The sequence below is a fragment of the Gastrolobium bilobum genome, unplaced genomic scaffold (assembly GCF_033153095.1).
Source record: "Gastrolobium bilobum isolate Gb01-03AN ecotype WA unplaced genomic scaffold, APGP_CSIRO_Gbil_v1 utg27701, whole genome shotgun sequence".
NCBI lineage: Eukaryota > Viridiplantae > Streptophyta > Magnoliopsida > Fabales > Fabaceae > Gastrolobium > Gastrolobium bilobum.
In genome coordinates this window covers 10374-30992 of record NW_026898114.1, presented here as the reverse complement: position 1 = coordinate 30992, position 20619 = coordinate 10374, and the positions used below count along the sequence as shown (strand labels likewise).

Genomic DNA, 20619 nt, shown 5'->3' with positions numbered 1-20619 from the left:
TCATTCCTATATTTTCGCAAACTTTCTTATATAGCAACCGTTAGAATAAATATAGATGTATGATTCAGAGATGAATAAGTTACAAGAAATAAATAGGTTGAGAATTAGCAGGCAAAAAACCAAGCATTGGACGCAAAGGGCAACAGCTAAGTGCCAAAGAATGCCAGAGGATGAGAATTAGCCTTATCTATCGAATGCTGGAATACATAACACCAGTTGCAGACGCAAGAATTTTAATAAGAGGGGGCGAAAATAAAAAAAATATTATATCATAAATAAATATACTTGAAATACAATACAAATTTAATATACAAAAAATTGAAAGAAATCTATTACAGAAATTAATATCACTTTACTTGACTCTTGCTCTACGTGTTTTCATATTGTTAAATTCATCTATAATTGAATCCGTACTAAAACTCAAAACAATTTCTTTTTCAATGTATGTAATCAAAGAATCATCAAGAAATTGCTCTTCCATTCTATTTCGAAGCCTGGTCTTGATTATCTTCATAGCTGAGAAAGATCTTTCAGTGGTTGGTGTAGAAACTGGAAGAGTGAGTACAAGTCTAATCACTCTATCAATAAGAGGGTAAATGTTGGATTTTCCAGTTCTTGCTAGCCCTTGAAAGAAATCTATTACAGAAATTAATATCACTTTACTTGACTCTTGCTCTACGTGTTTTCATATTGTTAAATTCATCTATAATTGAATCCGTACTAAAACTCAAAACAATTTCTTTTTCAATGTATGTAATCAAAGAATCATCAAGAAATTGCTCTTCCATTCTATTTCGAAGCCTGGTCTTGATTATCTTCATAGCTGAGAAAGATCTTTCAGTGGTTGGTGTAGAAACTGGAAGAGTGAGTACAAGTCTAATCACTCTATCAATAAGAGGGTAAATGTTGGATTTTCCAGTTCTTGCTAGCCCTTGACATAATTCAGAAGTAGTTGATAAATTAATCAAATCTGGATGTTTAGGAATGTCAAGGTCAAAATGTTGTAACTCCATCTTCAAATGCAATTTTTCTTGTTCTGTGAAATCTCTAGAATAAAATTTATCAGCAAGTTTGCAAATATCATCACTATTAAATGACTTGTACTTGTTTCTTGGATCTAAAGTCCTGCTCAAAGTAAGTAATTCAACAGTATTATCATTGAACCTGATATTTAGTTCTTGTAATTGATAATCAATTGTAGCACAAAAGATATTTACCCTGTAAAATTTCTCAGTAGAAAAATCACCTTGTTCATTTCGAGCACAACCTCTCCTTCCAATATATTTTGCACTCATATCTGCAATGTCAATGCCATGTTTTCTGCAAAATTCTTGAACATGAACTAAGAAAGCATCCCAACCCGACTCTTAATTTTTGAAGTAACTCTATTGTAGTTGAAACTAAATGTAAAGCATTTGAAATATCTTGAGACTTTTTTTTTTTTTTTTTGTAATAAAGAGGGGCAAAAGCCCCAAACAAAACAAAAATTACACGACGCGAGAACTTAAAAGATCTACAGAAGCATCCTGAAGAAGGAGCTCTAACAAAGGAGAAGGAGGATAATGATAAACAATAAGATTATTATCATTCTCAAAATGCCTAGAAGCAAACCAGTGAGCACATCTGTTATTTTCTCGAAAGGTGTGTACCCAACGAACATCCCAATCTTCAGCAAGCCATTTGTGAATACGGGAAACAACCTGAGAGTTTCTGTGATTGTTGCTCCCTTCTTGGATAGTGCTAAGAGCAATTTCTGAGTCACATTCCAACTCCACTCTCCTAGCACCAGTACCCCAGGCCAGCTCTAAGCCTTTGAGGATACCCCAAAGTTCTGCATCAAGAGGATTACAGAAACCTAATCTGAAAGAGAAACCACCCAGAAAAGCACCATTGTGATCTCTAGCAAGGCCTCCACAGCTAGCATGTTATTTACCCTGTAAAATTTCTCAGTAGAAAAATCACCTTGTTCATTTCGAGCACAACCTCTCCTTCCAATATATTTTGCACTCATATCTGCAATGTCAATGCCATGTTTTCTGCAAAATTCTTGAACATGAACTAAGAAAGCATCCCAACCCGACTCTTAATTTCTAAAGTAACTCTTTTGTAGTTGAAACCAAATGTAAAACATTTGAAATATCTTGAGACTTTAGTTGCAAAGCTTGACAAAGGACTTCAGTAATACCCATAATTTCCTTCATAAGGTGCAATATGATGACAAAATCAAAAGATGTCAATGATGAGTATGCATTATCTGCATCTCCACGATGTGATGCTGTCTTTCCTTCATTAGAAATATTATCAAGAGCTTCACATGTGGCTTTAAACATTTGAAACAAACTGCATATCGAATTGTAATGAGAACTCCAACGAGTAGCTCCAACTCGATGCAAAGTACCAACCTGATTAAGACCAACTCCTCATTTGAGTTCATCAATAGCAATCATTCTTGCAATTTCCTTTGTTTGGGCAACCCTTAACTCATCATTACGCTTACAAGAAGAAGTAACAATATTAATTATGAAGTTCAAATTTTCAAAAAACTGATGAACATGTTTTACCTCATGAGATGCAGCAACCAAGGCAAGTTGAAGGCGATGAGCTAAACAATGGACATAATAAGCATATGGACACTCAGCGCAAATTAAAGCAATCCATTCCATTCACCTCGCATATTGCTAGCTCCACTTGTCCTCGAATATTTTGAACATCAAGATTATGGTGACGAAGAGAGTTACATAGTCCTTGTTTCAAAGTCTTAGCACGTGTATCTTCCACATGAACAAGACCAAAAAATCTTTCCCGTATAAAACCATCTTTATCTACGAATCTCAAAACAATAGCCATATGCTCTTTTTTAGATACATCACTAGTTTCATCAATAATAAGACAAAACTTGGCATTGGACATTTCTTCTCGTATTGTGTCCTTTACCTTTTGAGAGAAAACATGAAGAATTTCCTTTTGAATTCGAGGGGAACTATATGAAGCATTTTGAGGAGCTTTTTCTAAAACAACCAATGCAATTTCTTGATTATAGGAAGCTAAAAACTTTATCATCTCCAAAAAATTACCCCGATTAAGTGAATCTAAGTTTTTATCATGACCTCTAAAAGCACATCCTTGCAAAGCAAGCCATCTTGTCACGTCCATAGAAACTTGTAGTCTCAAACGATTACCTGCAATCTGCTGAGAAGTAAGTCTTTCAACCAATATCTCAATATGTTGAGATTGGTTCATAAGATCACTACATGATCTCACATCATTTTTATGCATTGAGATAATATTTTTTCTGACATGGCGCAGAAAAGCACAATTTTCTCCATCATTAACCTTTTTCCAACTTCTGAATTCCTCAACAACAAATGTACTAAGTCCAAAACGACCATTGCCACCTGGTTTACTAAATAAATAACAAGGCAAACAAAATGCAGCATCTTTAGTTGGAGAATACTCTAACCAAGATGGAAACAAATCAAACCAGGAAGAGCAAAAGTGACGTCGATTCTTCTCTAGCCCAGAGAAAGGATAATTTTGAAGCTTGCACTGAAATGGACCAAGTTTAAGATACGCACGACGAATTTCATCTTGTTGATTTATAGGAAATTTCCATATTGGAGGGCGTAGTGCAGGATCTCTTTCCAATGAAGCAAGATCATCTTCTTTAACCACTTCTTTATTTTCAATTCTAGGAGACTTTAGAGAAGGAGTCTCAATATTTGATAATTCAAAATTAGGAGTAGATGAGGACAAAGACTCACTATTCTTTCTCTTAAAATAAGTATCAATAGTAGCACTTTTCCCCATAATAATCACTACAAAGAAAATAGAAAATATACAGTTATGAATTATTTATGGTTTGCAATTTTGTATTGGAATAGATCATTCTAACAAGAAGCATGTGGAAATAGATCATTCTGGGAGGGACACATGAAAATCTAATTATTTAAATAATTAAAGGAAACATAAAGTCTCCAAATCTAATTATTTAAATAATAACCCTAATATGTAATGAGAATTAATAAAGGAAACATAAAAATATATCAACACTCTTTGATCCGTATTTTCACTTGTTGTTTCTTATAATGTTCCAACAAGAAGCTTTTCTCAGGTTTAGTACACATCAATATATGGATATTTTATATATCTATTGTGAACTTTTTGGCCACCTAAATCCAACGGTAGATCTAAAGCTTTGAATTCAAGTCACGGCATAAACAAATATGATCATGTAATATAGGAAGGAGTGCACAATGAAAATGGAAATAATGTTCAGATAGAAAAGTTGAAAACTGGAAAAGGCGAGCATGTGATTCTCTTACCTCCTTTGGGGACAGAGTTAAGTCATCTGTTGAATAGTATTCCACCTTCTCCAATCTCCAACAGTCGTTCCTCTCTTCTTCAAAATGGGGCTGTTTTTGTCTTGTTATATACTATATATGCTGCCTGCAAGAGATGGAAAAACTCGTGAAGTCAGGAAAATGATGATGGAAATGGGAATTAAGAGAAACCCATTTTATATTACCAAAAAGAGAAGAAGAGAAACCCATTTTATATTATCAAAAAAAAAAAACCCCATTTTCGTTACTTTCCTGGTTGCCGTTGGTGATGGACGGAACGGAACACGGAAAGAAGGATGTTCTCAAGGATGAACTGGTTGCCTCTTGCCTGCGCTGGTTGGTTGCTGTTCTGAGAGTCTGCAAGAGTGTAGGCTGTAGGCAGAACTTAGAAGCATGGGGAACTGATTACTGAAGGCAAAAACGTGTATAACACGGTAGATAGTTTCAGCATCACATTTTTTTACACATATTATAATTTTTTTTAATTTTAGGGGGGGCGGGAGCCCACCTTAGCCCCCTAGTGGGTCCGCCCCTGCATAACACAAACACTTGGTAATGCTTTATGTCTTCTAGTGTATCATAATGGGGGCGAAGGGGAATGTAACATTGGAATATAAAGGGTAGTGAGGTATGATGTGTAGTGTCCAATTTGCAATTTTGGATATATATATATATATATATATATATATATATATATATGAGGTAGGATCCTTTGACACCAGTGTCAAATTTCAAATTTGACATCTCATCTGATAGCCATTAGATCAAAAAAGATCAATGGTGTCACATGCTTACAAATCAGAGCCATTGATATAGGGACAAGATCATTTTTTTTAATACATAGGGACAAATATTATTTTGAGAAAAGTGTGTATCATTTTAAAGGACACAAAGTTGTGTCATTTTAAGTGAGAGAAATAGATAAATCATGGAAGAGAGAGTGGGGGAAAAAAAGTTTTAAAGATGTGGGTCCCACTTCTTTGTGAGAATGAAATGATGTAAGATGTGTCATTTAAAATGACACATTTTTCCCCTATTATTTTATTTATTTTTTTACTTGTTGAATGTTTAACAGGCTTAAACACTTAAACAGGCTTAGGCCAATATTTTTATTTTTTAAATATAGATCAGGCTAGACTTGTAATTTGGGACCTGCACAGGCTAATAGGCTAGGCTAGACACAATATTTTTTATATAAGCTTGGCCTATTTAAGTCAAAGCCTAATCTAGCCTAGCCTATTTACACCTCTACCTACACGATATAGAGATCACCATCATTCAATATCAAGTGATTATTTAAGTATCATCCCACTCATTCTTTAACCTGGTGATTTCTTGTGTGAAAAGAACAGGATAAAAATTCTGAGAATGGATCATCTCATGGGTTATTTAACTATGTGAAATATCCATCTACAATTTTTTTTTACAAATTACACTAAGTATGACCGGTCATACACTCCTAATTGAAGTATGACCGGTCATATTTAATGTAGTTTGTAAACAAAAAGTTCATAAATATAATTTTCTCCTTAACTCTTATGTTATGTGAGAGAGTTTTAATTATTTATTGATAGGTCAAGTTATTTATTTTATTTTATTTTCCCATTCTCTATCCTAATATTTTTTTCATCTCAAAATCTCATCACTGGTTAATTTGTTCACGAATGCCTAATATCCTTTTACATGAACTGATAATGTTAAATTATATTCATTCCCAAAAACATATTAACAATCTCATTTTTGTGCATTTTATAAATGGAAAAAGTATTTCTTCAGAGTAATTGGATATAAAGTTATCTTCTGTGAGTCTAAAATGATGTCATTTTGAATTGTAAGATTAAAAAATTATAATGATAAAGACTAATATAACCCTGCAATAAATTAGAATTATAAAAATGTCATAATTTCTACCTCAAAACGATATCATGTTAGGCTTATCAAAAATAATTTATCTCCATTTATCAGAAAAATCTTTACCCTACACAACAGCACAACATTATGCGAGTCAATATACATGGCCAATACCTCATTAACGTAAACCCCCATGATTAGAAAACGACAAGACAAAAAGGAAAGCTGAAAAGGAAAATAAAGCCAAATTGTGAACACTATCGAGATGAGCCTATATAAAAAAAGAGCAATTATCTAACAACCATTTGAAGCTTTGAACTGCTTTTCTCGCTTTGTACCTATTATCATTTCATTGTCGGGTATATATATATATATATATATATATATATATATATATATATATATATATATATATATATATATATATATATAAAACAGGATTTTTTATATCAGTAGCAAATTTAAAATTTAATATCTCATTTGAGAGTCGTTAGATCAAAAAAGATCAACGACTCTGATTTATAAGCATGTGACACCATTAATTTTTTTATCTAACAGCTCTCAGACGAAGTGCAAAATTTTAACTTTGACACCGGTGTCAAAGGATGTTGTATATATATATATATATATATATATATATATATATATATATATATATTAAAATTATTTATGATTATGATTCTTTACATTAATGTTTTCATCTTTTGTATGGTTATGATTTTCCACATTTAATGCTTTCACGTATATATATGGCAAATATTTGATTGCTGCACGTACAACAGCTACATAAATGTAAACCCTTATATGTGTTTATCGTTTCTCAAATTGCTTGAGATAACTTTATCTTCGACTACTAAATCATAACCGTATAAAATTGGATCAATGGTTATAAAGGAAGAGAGATAAAAAGGGAATCGTAACCATTCATAGGTGAATAAATTAATATAAGGAAATAAATAACCCAAACAACGTAATTTTTGGATGGACGAAAATAAATATATCTCAAGTTGTTTAAGAAATATATATAGTAAAATCATTTCTGCCGCGACTTTACGCACAGCAACGACATGTGTATGGTTATGATTCCCCACATTTAATGTTTTCATCCTTTGTATAGTTATGATTCCCCGCATTTAATGCTTTCAAGTATACATATGGCAAGTATTTGATTGCTACACGTACAACAGCTGCAGAAATGTAATCCCCAATATATATATATATATAAGAGGCAGGATATTCTTACACCGGTGTAAGAGTTAGAAGTCTTACACTCAATCTTGATCATTGATCCACTTGTATCCAATGGCTCACATTACTCAAAAATTAGAGCCCTTAGATATAAGTGGGGTTAACGAACAAGATTGAAAATGTAACTTACACTAGTGTTATTTCACTATTGATTCAATATATCAAACATGTATTGGCAAAATATTTGTTAGTTACATTCTAGATTGTGCAAGAAGCAAGTGGCCATGATGCATGAAGACATTGATCCAAACTCAGGAGATTCGTGTGTCTACCTACTATTTTATGATTGAGACAAGAATAATGTCATCAAATTATGGAATTAAAAGGGCATAAACTTAGGAAGAGTTTATGTAAATACCTCAAGTAATTTACTGTGGCATTCATTCATCTGGTACATTGGGTAGTAAACGAGATAAAAGCTCTTGTTGCCTTGTCCTGTGAAATTTTTTTACCCATGAATGCATTTTTTGCTTTTCATTTTCCTCAATTCAGACCACCTTTGATATCTCTCAAACTTATAAAATTTCCCATAGTAGAATGCCATTATATCCCCATTGTCTTATTGCCAATAAATCTTTTCACTTTAACAAGATTCTTCCCAAATATATACAAGCCAAGGCTGAAACTGGCCTCTTCTATTTCATTCCAGGTGTCAGTTGAAGACCCAGGAACCAGACAGTGGCCTTTGCATTTATTCTTATGCACCCCAATCTTTGTTTCTTATTGCACACTGCAATTTCAAGATACCCACAATTTTGTTCCATTGACCAATGTAATGTCAATGTCCTCGGGTTCTGGATTCAATTTATCATGGCCAGGACTATTCAGGATGCATTTTATTTTTGAAAATTCACTTTTTTTGGTAAATCCAATTGACTCGCATGCATGTTTCAGTGGACCATGCTTATTGTCCTCTACTTCATCCTTGATCCAAATTATACGAATTTGTAATCCTAATTGAGACTCATTGAAGGTACATGTTCTTTCTGCATCATGTGGCTTCTTTTGAAACCAAGAACAGTCAGATTCTGACATTAAAGGTGGAATTTCAGCCTGGTACTGCTCACCCACCTTAGGAAATATGTTTGGATCACCAAAATCATCATAAACGTCAGAACAATACGGAGAAAATGCTTGCTCCTCAAAGCCATTAACTGGAACTGAAACCACCTGTCAATAAATAAAAAAATAAATTTAATGCAAACATTGGAAAAATATACTTCGTGTAATGAACTGACACCAAAATCTGAGGACACCTTGTGGTCTTTTCATTAAAATAAATAAAAGTATTTTCATTAAAATAAATAAAAAATTCCAAAAGCATTTAGGATAATGGAACAAATCTTTGGTGCTATTGATGTACTCAAGGATTTGAATTTTCTCGTGTGAAAAAGTGGTCATGTTATTTGATTACAATTATTCATTTAAAAATTACATACTTTTCTCTCTCTTATCTCATTATCAATAAGTAGTTGTGATCAAATTATATGACTAATTTTTCACATGAGAATATCTAAATCTGTGCATCGATAGTTCATTTATAATAGGATAAGTAAGCGGATTCTGAGATTCTAGAAGGATATATATTTATATATATTTATAGTGTCATTAAAAAATTAAAAACTACTCCTAGATATTAAAAAAAATCCCAAAATAATCATCACCATTTAGAAACAGAAATCTAAAAACAGTTTCTCCAAGTTTGTACCAACAAACTCGACTCAAAAGTCACAGGGACAAACTTTTCCATTAAACAAAAATGGAGTTGAGATATTTCTGAGAAGTAAGGAACAAATGGAGGACCAAAACGCAAACTAAGAACGAAACAATCGAGCAGATCCACTTCCTGACCCCAAAAATGAAACAGGAGCAACCCGGAATCCAAAGTCGAAGACTTTGACATAAATGCATGACGAACTATTAAACACATTACTCCCAGAACCAAAACAATCGTTACAAAACCAGCAACATTCATATCTGAAACCAAACTCAAACATCAACAACGAAGAAAGAAAAGTAAATAAATAAAAAATAAAATATTAAAAGATAAAAACAAAAGCACGAAGAAACAGACAAGCAAGAGAAAAGAATCCAACATGATACGAGAAAATTTGAGTCATTCACTCGAAAAAAAACTGCTAGAACACATTCACATGTACATTGAAATCATACGAAAGAAAACAAAGCACGATGGCGTGGCCACACAGAAAAAAAAGTAGAAACAAAAGGAACAAAAGAACAAGGAGATTCTCAGTGTTACCTCCATTGAAGACAAAGAAAAAGAAGAAGAAAACTCTGTGACCACGTGAAAAAACTAGCCTGTAGAAAAGGGTGTTCATGTTTACACACCGATTAGCAAATTTGCATATTGAAAACAAAGAAAACATGAACAAGCAAAGCCTATGAGGAACAAAAGCACACACACACATACAAAATAGTTTAGTGAAAACACCATAAAGAGAAAGAGAGAGACAGAGAGAGTGGTACCTGCTTTGAGAAAGCTTAAGCTTTCGTGGGGACGAAGGTTGAATTGGAGAAACTGTGGTAAGAGAGGGTCGAGAGAGAGAGAAAGAAAGAAAGAAAAATATGAGAGAGAGAATGTGATGGAGGGGTGTGAAAATAAAAAACATACATGAATGACATATTTATAATAAGATTACAAATATAAGGTTTAATATATCCGGTTTTATTGAAAAAAAATATTTATCTATCATATCTATATAAAAATAAATGAATCCCATAAAAAAGATTTCTTCCTTTTATTTACAATAGAATCTATTTATTTTTGTGCAAGTGTGATAGAGAAATATTTTCTTTCACAAATCTTTCCTAAATATGGGTTTACAAACTTTTATTTTATAAAATTACAAATTATACTATGTCTGACCGGTAATACTCTACTTAAGAGTCGGCTATGAAGCACCGACACTTCAAAAACCCTGACGTGTCGTGTCCGACACTTCTTGACACTCTGACACTTCCCGACACTCCAACACGCGTTATAAAAATTCTAAAAAAGGTTCAAATGTTGCACTGTGTTGAGTTTTTAGTTCTAACTATTAGATTTGTTGGATTACGATTAACATTTTATTAAGTTTAATATAAATATTTGGGATATCTTATGTTTCTTTGCAAAATTGATGAATATTATAAGTTTAGTTTCATTTTTTTGTTAAATTATTGAACATTAAATATAATATACACTACATAATTTAAAAATATTATTTAATATCAAAACGTGTCCTAACGTGTTAAAATCTAATATTTTTTAAAATTAACGTGTCGGAGTGTCGTGTCGTATCGTGTCACGTGTCGATATCGGTGTTACATATATTACCCATTAGACATAATATAATTTGTAAAAGTTTGTAAAAAAACAAAATTGTTAATATAAACATCGGCAAAAAAATTAATTTAATACTTTTTAATAAAATAATTACGCATTTATTACAGTTTTGGAAATAATTACGGATCTATTGAACAATGTGACGCCCCATTGAGGCGTCTCACCCTAAGAGGAGACGCCCCAATGGGGCGTCACTCATCAGGTGTTGACACATGTCATTTTTTTTCCAAAAAAAAAAATTAATTTAATCATAAAACTTTTGAAGGCCATAACTTTTGACTCGAGTATCCAAATTAGATAATTCTTTTTTTGATTCCACATAACTTTACGAGCAATGACATCTCATTTGATATTTTATTTCTCACAAACATAATTTTAATTTGCAAGAATGGTATTATAAGAGCGGTTAAACCCAGAAGCCTCTGAGTTCTGAGTTTGTGATTTAATATAAAAAAATAAATAAAATTTTTATTTGTGATTTAATTTTTTTTATAATTTTTTTTATTATAAAAAAAATTGATTTGTGATTTAAATTAAAAATAAAAATAGAAATAATTATTAATAAGGAAAACAAAATAAAGATTTGATTTGTGATTTAAACTAAAAAATAAATTTGAAAAATCTGTAGAAATAAAGGAAATAATTAAATAAATAGTCTAAATCTCTAAGGAAGAAAGATATTATTTTTGAAATTAATGATTAATGCTATAACTATAAGCTTCTGGGCTATTATTCGTGGTCTGAAATTAATGATGACTTATGAATATTTTTCAAAAATAAAATTACCTAAATTAGGCGTGATTGCCTTTTGATTGAAACCCAATTTAGACGTGATTGGTGACATGTCAGGTGTTGACACGTGTTGACACCTGTCACATTTTTAAACTCAGAAGCCTCTGAGTTTTGCGTTTGTGATTTAATATAAAAATAAATCAATATTTGATGTGTGATTTAAATTAAAAATATAATTTTTTTTTATTTTTTTTATAAAAAAATTTGGTTTGTGATTTAAATTAAAAGTAACAATTATTATTAACAAGGAAAACAAAATAAAGATTTGATTTGTTCAGATTTTTTTCCCTTATTTATATTTTAAAGTTTATTATATGTTAAAATAAAATTACATAATAAATTATCAATTAATTTTTAAATTATATATAGCTTTCAATTTATTTTTTAAATTGATAAAAATTCAATGTTGATATTTAAATATAGGTAAATATATGAAAACTTACTATAAATAAATCACAACTGTGAAAATATGTACGGAAGAACAGAAAGTAAAAAGGTTTTTTTCTTTAAAAGAAAAAAAATATCTTCACTCTTGGTATACTTTTATATAATTAATTTAATGAAAAGAGGCCGCTTAATTAACATGTTTCTTTACGGTATTATACGTGTAAGTATTGTTTAGTGACCGCCTTTTTAAAAAAAAATTATTTTTTAAAATTTATTTTTTAAATTTTATAAAAAAAAATGAAAATATAAAAACAAATTAATTCAAATACTAGTGTTTCACACGTCATACTGCAGATTTTATAAAGAAGAACCAAATCATGATCCAAGAAGAAAGCAAACTAAAAGATGAGAAATCTTATCACACCACGACAAATAATTGTGGGACAAATTTCGTTCGGTACAAAAATGTACCATTCCATAATTGATGCTAGAATCTAGACATAAGAGAATATGAGTTGATATCGACTTATATCAAAATAGAAACCATGGATTGATCTCATTACATCATTATACTGCTTTGCATTGCAGTCTTGCAGCGTTGCCTACACACCCACAAAACTACGACTTGTATAATTGATACATAAATATATATAATTGGTACGTAATTAGAATGTCCTATAGAACAATTTAAAGCATGCATATATATGCACTAATTAAATAATAATAAGAATAATTAGAATTATAATTAAGTATTTTAAAAATCACAGTACAGTTTATATTAAATAAATTGGTACACAAATATTTTTAATTTTAATAAACTTATAAGCAGCTTATCAATATTTTTTTTCGATTTTCTAATTAACCCTACGCCTCCATCCAAAAAATAAATAAAAAATAAAAATGAACCCTTGATGGTTCACAATATGTGAAGCTTGTCTGTGTCCAATGTCCCTTTGTCTTTCTATAAGGCCATATATAGATAGAAGAAAGGATGCTGTATCATATTATCATGCACGGAAATTTTTCTGTAGCCAAATTACAGCACAGGGAAGAGCAAATTGGCTATTCTGGTTCATTTAACGAAACATTTTATTTTGTTGTTTTATTATGTAGAGATCAGAAGTGAAATCCACATAATATAGAATCAAATTGGTTTTATTTTTAACTTTGAAACCTTAGTACCCTATTCTCGTCGTCCCTCATAAAATTATAATTGCCACAAACTCGTGCGAAGATAGAGTTTGGTTTGACATCGAGACTGCGAGACGAAAAAACATATATAATAATGGGATCTTGGATTATATCTAGCTAGTGTTTGGTTCAGATTTTTGGTTTACTTCCCCGTTTATCTGAGTTTGATATTGTAGGTTGTCTTTGTTTGATAGAGGAGATATGAAAATTTACCCCGTCAACCATTTTCCCCGGCCTTTGAAGTTCGCATGGAAAAACAAAACATTGTTCAACTTTACCATTTGTAACGTGGTATTTGTGTAAAACTAGATAAGTGGCCAAAAGTTATCTTATTATGTGACAAAATTACCCTCGGCAAAAAAATTAATTTAATGCTTTTTAATAAAATAATTACACATTTATTACAGTTTTGAGAATAATTACAGATCTATTACACAATGTGACGCCTCTTTTAGGCATCACATGTGGCGCCCCACTGGGGCGTCACTCATCGGGTGTTGACACGTGTCATTTTTTTTTCCAAAAAAAAAATTAATTTAATCATAAAACTTTTCAAGGCCATAACTTTTGACTCGGGTATCCAAATCAAGTAATTATTTTTTTGATTCCACATAACTCTTCGAGATCTACGCAATGACATCTCATTTGATATATTTTATTTCTCACAATCATAATTTAAATTTAAATCAGGTAATCCTTCTTCCTTAGAGATTTAGAATATTTATTTCATTATTTCCTTTATTAATACAGATTTCTCAAATTGATTTTTGAGTTTAAATCACAAATCAAATCTTTATTTTATTTTCCTTATTAATAATAATTGTTACTTTTAATTTAAATCACAAACCAAAATTTTTTATAATAAAAATAAATTTTTTTATTTTTTTAATTTAAATCACACATCAAATCTTGATTTATTTTTTATATTAAATCACAAACGCACAACTCAGAGGTTTCTGAGTTTAAAAATGTGACAGGTGTCAACACGTGTCAACACCTGACACGTCACTAATCACGTCTAAATTGTGTTTCAATCAAGAGGCAATCACGCCTAATTTAGGTAATTTTATTTTTGAAAAATATTCATAAGCCATCATTAATTTCAGACCACGAATAATAGCCCAGAAGCTTATAGCCTATGTAGCACCGATACCGACTAGGGACACCTGACACGATACGACACGACACTCCGACACGTAAATTTTAAAAAATATTAGATTTCGACTAGGACATGTTTTGATATCAAATAATATTTTTAATTTATGTAGTGTATATTATATTTAATATTCAATAATTTAACAAAAAATAAAATTAAACTTAAAATATTCATCAATTTTGCAAAGAAACATAAGATATCCTAAATATTTATATTAAATGGTAATTGTAATTCAACAAATCTAATAGTCGGAACTAAAAACTCAACGCAACGTAACCTTTGAACTTTTTATGAATTTATATAATGCGTGTTGGAGTGGCGGGGAGTGTCGGGAAGTGTCGAACAAGACACGTTAGAGTTTTTGAAGTGTCGGTGCTTCCTAGCTTATAGCATTAATCATTAATTGCAAAAATAATATTCTTCTTCCTTAGATATTTAGAATATTTAATTAATTATTTCCTTTATTTCTACAGATTTTTCAAATTGATTTTTTAGTTTAAATCACAAATCAAATATTTATTTTGTTTTCCTTATTAATAATTATTTTTATTGTTATTTTTAATTTAAATCACAAACCAAATTTTTGTTAGAATAAAAAAAATTATAAAAAAAATTAAAATCACAAATCAAAATTTTAATTATTATTTTTATATTAAATCACAAACCCAGAACTCTGAGGCTTCTGGGTTTAACCGCTCTTGTAATTACATTCTTGCAAATTAAAATTTGGTTTGTGAGAAATAAAATATATCAAACGAGATGATATTGCGTAGATCTCGTAAAGTTATGTTGAATCAAAAAAAGAATTACCTAATTTGGATACCCGAGTCAAAAGTTATGGCTTTCAAAAGTTTTATGATTAAATTAAATTTTTTTTTTGGAAAAAAATGACACATGTCAACACCTGATGAGTGATGCCCCATTGGGGCGTCTCCCCTTAGGGTGAGAAGCCTCAATGGGGCGTCACGTGTGACGCCCAAAAAGGACGTCACATTGTGCAATAGATCCGTAATTATTTCCAAAACTGTAATAAATGCGTAATTATTTTATTAAAAAGCATTAAATTAATTTTTTTGCCGATGTTTATACTAACAATTTTTTTTTACAAACTTTTACAAATTATATTATGTCGAATCGGTAATTTATGTAACACCGATATCGACACGTGACACGATACGACACGACACTACGACACGTTAAGTTTAAAAAATATTAGATTTTGACACGTTAGGACACGTTTTGATATTAAATAATATTTTTAATTTATGTAGTGTATATTATATTTAATGTTCAATAATATAACAAAAAATAAAACTAAACTTATAATATTCATCAATTTTGCAAAGAAACATAAGATATCCCAAATATTTATATTAAACTCAATAAAATGTTAATCCTAATCCAACAAATCTAATAGTTGGAACTAAAAACTCAACACAGTGCAACATTTGAACCTTTTTTAGAATTTTTATAACGCGTGTTGGAGTGTCGGGAAGTGTCAGAGTGTCAAGAAATGTCGGACACGACACGTCAGAGTTTTTGAAGTGTTGGTGCTTCATAGCTGACTCTTAAGTAGAGTATTACCGGTCAGACATAGTATAATTTGTAATTTTATAAAATAAAATTTTGTAAACCCATATTTAGGAAAGATTTGTGAAAGAAAATATTTCTCTATCACACTTGCACAAAATTAAATAGATTCTATTGTAAATAAAAGGAAGAAATCTTTTTTATGGGATTCATTTATTTTTATATAGATATGATAGATAAATATTTTTTTCAATAAAACCGGAAATATTAAACCCTATATTTGTAATCTTATTATAAATATGTCATTCATATATGTTTTTTATTTTCACACCCCTCCATCACATTCTCTCTCTCATATTTTTCTTTCTTTCTTTCTCTCTCTCTCGACCCTCTCTTACCACAGTTTCTCCAATTCAACCTTCATCCCTATGAAAGCTTAAGCTTTCTCAAAGCAGGTACCACTCTCTCTTTCTCTTTATGGTGTTTGCACTAAACTATTTTGTATGTGTGTGCGTGCTTTTGTTCCTCATAGGCTTTGCTTGTTCACGTTTTCTTTGTTTTCAATCTGCAAACTTGTTAATTGGTGTGTAAACATGAACACCCTTTTCTACAGGCTAGTTTTTTCACGTGGTCACAGAGCTTTCTTCTTCTTTTTCTTCGTCTTCAATGGAGGTAACACTGGGAATCTCCTTGTTCTTTTGTTCCTTTTGTTTCTACTTTTTTTTTCTGTGTGGCCACACCATCGTGCTTTTTTTCTTTCGTATGATTTCAATGTACATGTGAATGTGTTCTAGCAGTTTTTTTCGAGTGAATGACTCGAATTTTCTCGGATCATGTTGGATTTTTTTCTCTTGCTTGTCTTTTTCTTCGTGCTTTTGTTTTTATCTTTTAATATTTTATTTTTTATCTTTTATTTATTTACTTTTCTTTCTTCGTTGTTGATGTTTGAGTTTGGTTTCAGATAAGAATGTTGCTGGTTTTGTAACGATTGTTTTGGTTCTGGGAGTAATGTGTTTAATAGGTTGTCATGCATTTATGTCAAAGTCTTCAACTTTGGATTCCGGGTTGCTCCTGTTTCATTTTTGGGGTCAGGAAGTGGATCTGCTCGATTGTTTCGTTCTTAGTTTGCGTTTTGGTCCTCCATTTGTTCCTTACTTCTCAGAAATATCTCAACTCCAATTTTGTTTGATGGCAAAGTTTGTCCCTGTGACTTTTGAGTCGAGTTTGTTGGCACAAACTTGGAGAAACTGTTTTTAAATTTCTGTTTCTAAATGATGATGATTATTTTGGGATTTTTTTTAGTATCTGGGAGTAGTTTTTAATTTTTTAATGACACTATAAATATATATAAATATATATCCTTCTAGAATCTCAGAATCCGCCTACTTATCCTATTATAAATGAACTATCGATGCACGAATTTAGATATTCTCATGTGAAAAATTAGTCATATTATTTTATCACAACTACTTATTGATAATGAGATAAGAGAGAGAAAAGTAACTTTACCCATATTATCCATTTCCCTCCTTGGTTGTGCAATCATCATCTGCATTTGTCTCAAGCTCAATTAGCTCAGGATCTGAAGCAACTTTACCCACGACATCACAAATGGAATCAAAATAGTCATCCCCCTTCTCTAGTTCCCTTGAAAACTTGTTAACTCCAAGGACTAAGAAAATAAGAGGATGCTTAAAAGCAACAACATAATTATCATCACTTCCCAGCTTCTCAGAGTGCCGACATCTAGCAAGTAAACGAGGCCAAACAGCTTCCCAGAAGAGATCACCTGATCGAGCTTTACTTAATCTGAAATTGCCTGTTAGAATGTTTATTATTTCTGCAGGTGTAAGCCTTGAGCAATCTTTGCCAACTGGTTTTTCTGGACGAACAGAAAGTGCCTGAGTGGACTTCACAGAATCTGCAGTGAGACCTGTAAGATCTTTTTCTGTACCAACTCTAACTGCCTCAACAAGAGTATTGAGCCCAACTGAAGCCTTTAAAGTTAAAACATAATCTTCTAGACGCATTTTTCCTTCCACAAATGTCTTGGACACCTACCATGCAATTCAATTTAATTTTAGCAAAAACACATTCCTCAGTGAATAGGCAGTAACAAATGAAGAAGATATATAATGATGCAGCAACTTTTCAAGTTTAAGATAAAACGGTGACACATTGAAAAGTTCAATTAGATTGACAATGCCTGTTGATCTCACGGAAATTGTAGGCAATGAAAAGTGTATTACAAGCTTTCCATTTGGTAACCACTTGGCACAACATTTAGTCATCAGCATCAACAAATTCGTATGTGAATGTTATTTCACTATTGATTCAATATATCAAACATGTATTGGCAAAATATTGGTCAATTACATTCTAGATTGTGCAAGAAGCAAGTGGCCATGATGCATGAAGACATTGATCCAAACTCAGGAGATTCGTGTATCTACCTAATATTTTATGATTGAGACAAGAATAATGTCATGAAATGATGGAATTAAAAGGGCATAAACATAGGAAGAGTTTATGTAAATACCTCAAGTAATTTACTGCGGCATTCCTCTGGTACATTGGGTAGTAAACAAGATAAAAGCTCTTGTTGCCTTGGTGCTGTGAAATTTTTTTGCCCATGAATGCATTTTCTGCTTTTCATTTTCCTCAATTCAGACCACCTTTGATATCTCTCAGACTTATAAAATTTCCCATAGTAGAATGCCATTATATCCCCCATTGTCTTATTGCCAATAAATCTTTGCACTTTAACAAGATTCTTCCCAAATATATACAAGCCAAGGGTGAAACTGGCCTCTTCTATTTCATTCCAGGTGTCAGTTGAAGACCCAGGAACCAGACAGTGGCCTTTGCATTTATTCTCATGCACCCCAATCTTTGTTTCTTGTTGCACACTGCAATTTCCAGATGCCCCCAATTTTGTTCCATTGACCAATGTAATGTCAATGTCCTCGGGTTCTGGATTCAATTTATCATGGCCAGGACTATTCAGGATGCATTCTATTTTTGAAAATTCACTTGTTTTGGTAAATCCAATTGACTCGCATGCATGTTTCAGTGGACTATGCTTATTGTCCTCTACTTCATCCTTGATCCAAATTATACGAATTGGTAATCCTAATTGAGACTCATTGAAGGTACATGTTCTTTCTGCATTATGTGGCTTCTTTTGAAACAAAGAACAATCAGATTCTGACATTAAAGGTGGAATTTCGGCCTGGTACTGCTCACCCACCTTAGGAAATATGTTTGGATCACCAAAATCATCATAAATGTCAGAACAATACGGAGAAAATGCTTGCTCCTCAAAGCCATTAACTGGAACTGAATCCACCTGTCAATAAATAAATTTAAAGCAAATACTGGAAAAATATACTTCGTGTAATGAATTGACACCAAAATCTGAGGTCACCTTGTGGTCTTTTCATTAAAATAAATAAAAAATTCCAAAAGCATTTAGGATAATGGAACAAATCTTTTGGTGCTATTGTTGTACTCAAGGATTTGAATCTTCTCGTGTGTAAAACTGATCATGTTATTTGATTACAATTATTCATTTAAAAATTATATACTTTTCTCTCTCTTATCTCGTTATCAATAAGTAGTTGTGATCAAATAATATGACTAATTTTTCACATGAGAATATCTAAATCCGTGCATCGATAGTTCATTTATAATAGGATAAGTAGGCGGATTCTGAGATTCTAGAAGGATATATATTTATATATATTTATAGTGTCATTAAAAAAATTAAAAACTACTCCCAGATATTAAAAAAAAATCCCAAAATAATCATCATCATTTAGAAACAGAAATCTAAAAACAGTTTCTCCAAGTTTGTGCCAACAAACTCGACTCAAAAGTCACAGGGACAAACTTTGCCATCAAACAAAATTGGAGTTGAGATATTTCTGAGAAGTAAGGAACAAATGGAGGACCAAAACGCAAACTAAGAACGAAACAATCGAGCAGATCCACTTCCTGACCCCAAAAACGAAACAGGAGCAACCCGGAATCCAAAGTCGAAGACTTTGACATAAATGCATGACAACCTATTAAACACATTACTCCCAGAACCAAAACAACCGTTACAAAACCAGCAACATTCATATCTGAAACCAAACTCAAACATCAACAACGAAGAAAGAAAATAAATAAATAAAAAATAAAAATAAAATATTAAAAGATAAAAAGAAAAGCACGAAGAAACAGACAAGCAAGAGAAAAAAATACAACATGATCCGAGAAAATTCGAGTCATTGACACGAAGAAAACTGCTAGAACACATTCACATGTACATTGAAATCATACGAAAGAAAACAAAGCACGATGGCGTGGCCACACAGAAAAAACAAAGTAGAAACAAAAGGAACAAAAGAACAAGGAGATTCCCAGTGTTACCTCTATTGAAGACGAAGAAAAAGAAGAAGAAAGCTCTGTAACCACGTGAAAAAACTAGCTTGTAGAAAACGGTGTTCATGTTTACACACCGATTAGCAAGTTTGCAGATTGAAAACAAAGGAAACGTGAACAAGCAAAGCCTAAGAGGAACAAAAGCAAACACACACATACAAAATAGTTTAGTGCAAACACCATAAAGAGAAAGAGAGAGATAGAGAGAGAGAGTGGTACCTGCTTCGAGAAAGCTTAAGCTTTCGTGGGGACGAAGGTTGAATTGGAGAAACTGTGGTAAGAGAGGGTCGAGAGAGAGAGAAAGAAAGAAAGAAAAATATGAGAGAGAGAATGTGATGGAGGGGTGTGAA

General features: G+C 31.6%; 2 protein-coding genes across 2 annotated transcripts; both read right to left on the bottom strand.

The window, feature by feature from the left end:
- Positions 1-146: 146 nt before the first annotated feature.
- On the bottom strand, positions 147-3807 carry LOC133312978 (uncharacterized). The gene is made up of 6 exons (XM_061514277.1): positions 2668-3807; positions 2149-2402; positions 1963-2036; positions 1492-1831; positions 873-1320; positions 147-197 (listed from the first exon to the last, which is right to left on the bottom strand). Exons 1-6 carry the CDS (start codon positions 3805-3807, stop codon positions 147-149), a joined length of 2307 nt encoding a protein of 768 aa, XP_061370261.1.
- Positions 3808-17355: 13548 nt separating this feature from the next.
- On the bottom strand, positions 17356-19966 carry LOC133312977 (uncharacterized). Its single transcript, XM_061514276.1, has 3 exons — positions 19724-19966; positions 18381-19190; positions 17356-17898 (listed from the first exon to the last, which is right to left on the bottom strand). The coding sequence occupies exons 1-3, from the start codon at positions 19964-19966 to the stop codon at positions 17356-17358; spliced, it is 1596 nt and encodes a 531-aa protein (XP_061370260.1).
- Positions 19967-20619: the final 653 nt, after the last annotated feature.

What these genes read in the sequence shown, in the direction of transcription:
- LOC133312978 (XM_061514277.1), bottom strand. Translation starts at nt 3,807, where the DNA reads ATGGGGAAAAGTGCTACTATTGATACTTATTTTAAGAGAAAGAATAGT. An exon ending in TGGAGCTAGCAATATGCGAG is followed by an intron (nt 2,403 to 2,667) that starts GTGAATGGAATG and finishes GGTCTTAATCAG; the next exon opens with GTTGGTACTTTGCATCGAGT. An exon ending in CTTTTAAGTTCTCGCGTCGT is followed by an intron (nt 1,321 to 1,491) that starts GTAATTTTTGTT and finishes AGAATTTTGCAG; the next exon opens with AAAACATGGCATTGACATTG.
- LOC133312977 (XM_061514276.1), bottom strand. Translation starts at nt 19,966, where the DNA reads ATGAATGTTGCTGGTTTTGTAACGGTTGTTTTGGTTCTGGGAGTAATG. An exon ending in TGATGGCAAAGTTTGTCCCT is followed by an intron (nt 19,191 to 19,723) that starts GTGACTTTTGAG and finishes ATTTATTGACAG; the next exon opens with GTGGATTCAGTTCCAGTTAA. An exon ending in GCCGCAGTAAATTACTTGAG is followed by an intron (nt 17,899 to 18,380) that starts GTATTTACATAA and finishes ATTGCATGGTAG; the next exon opens with GTGTCCAAGACATTTGTGGA.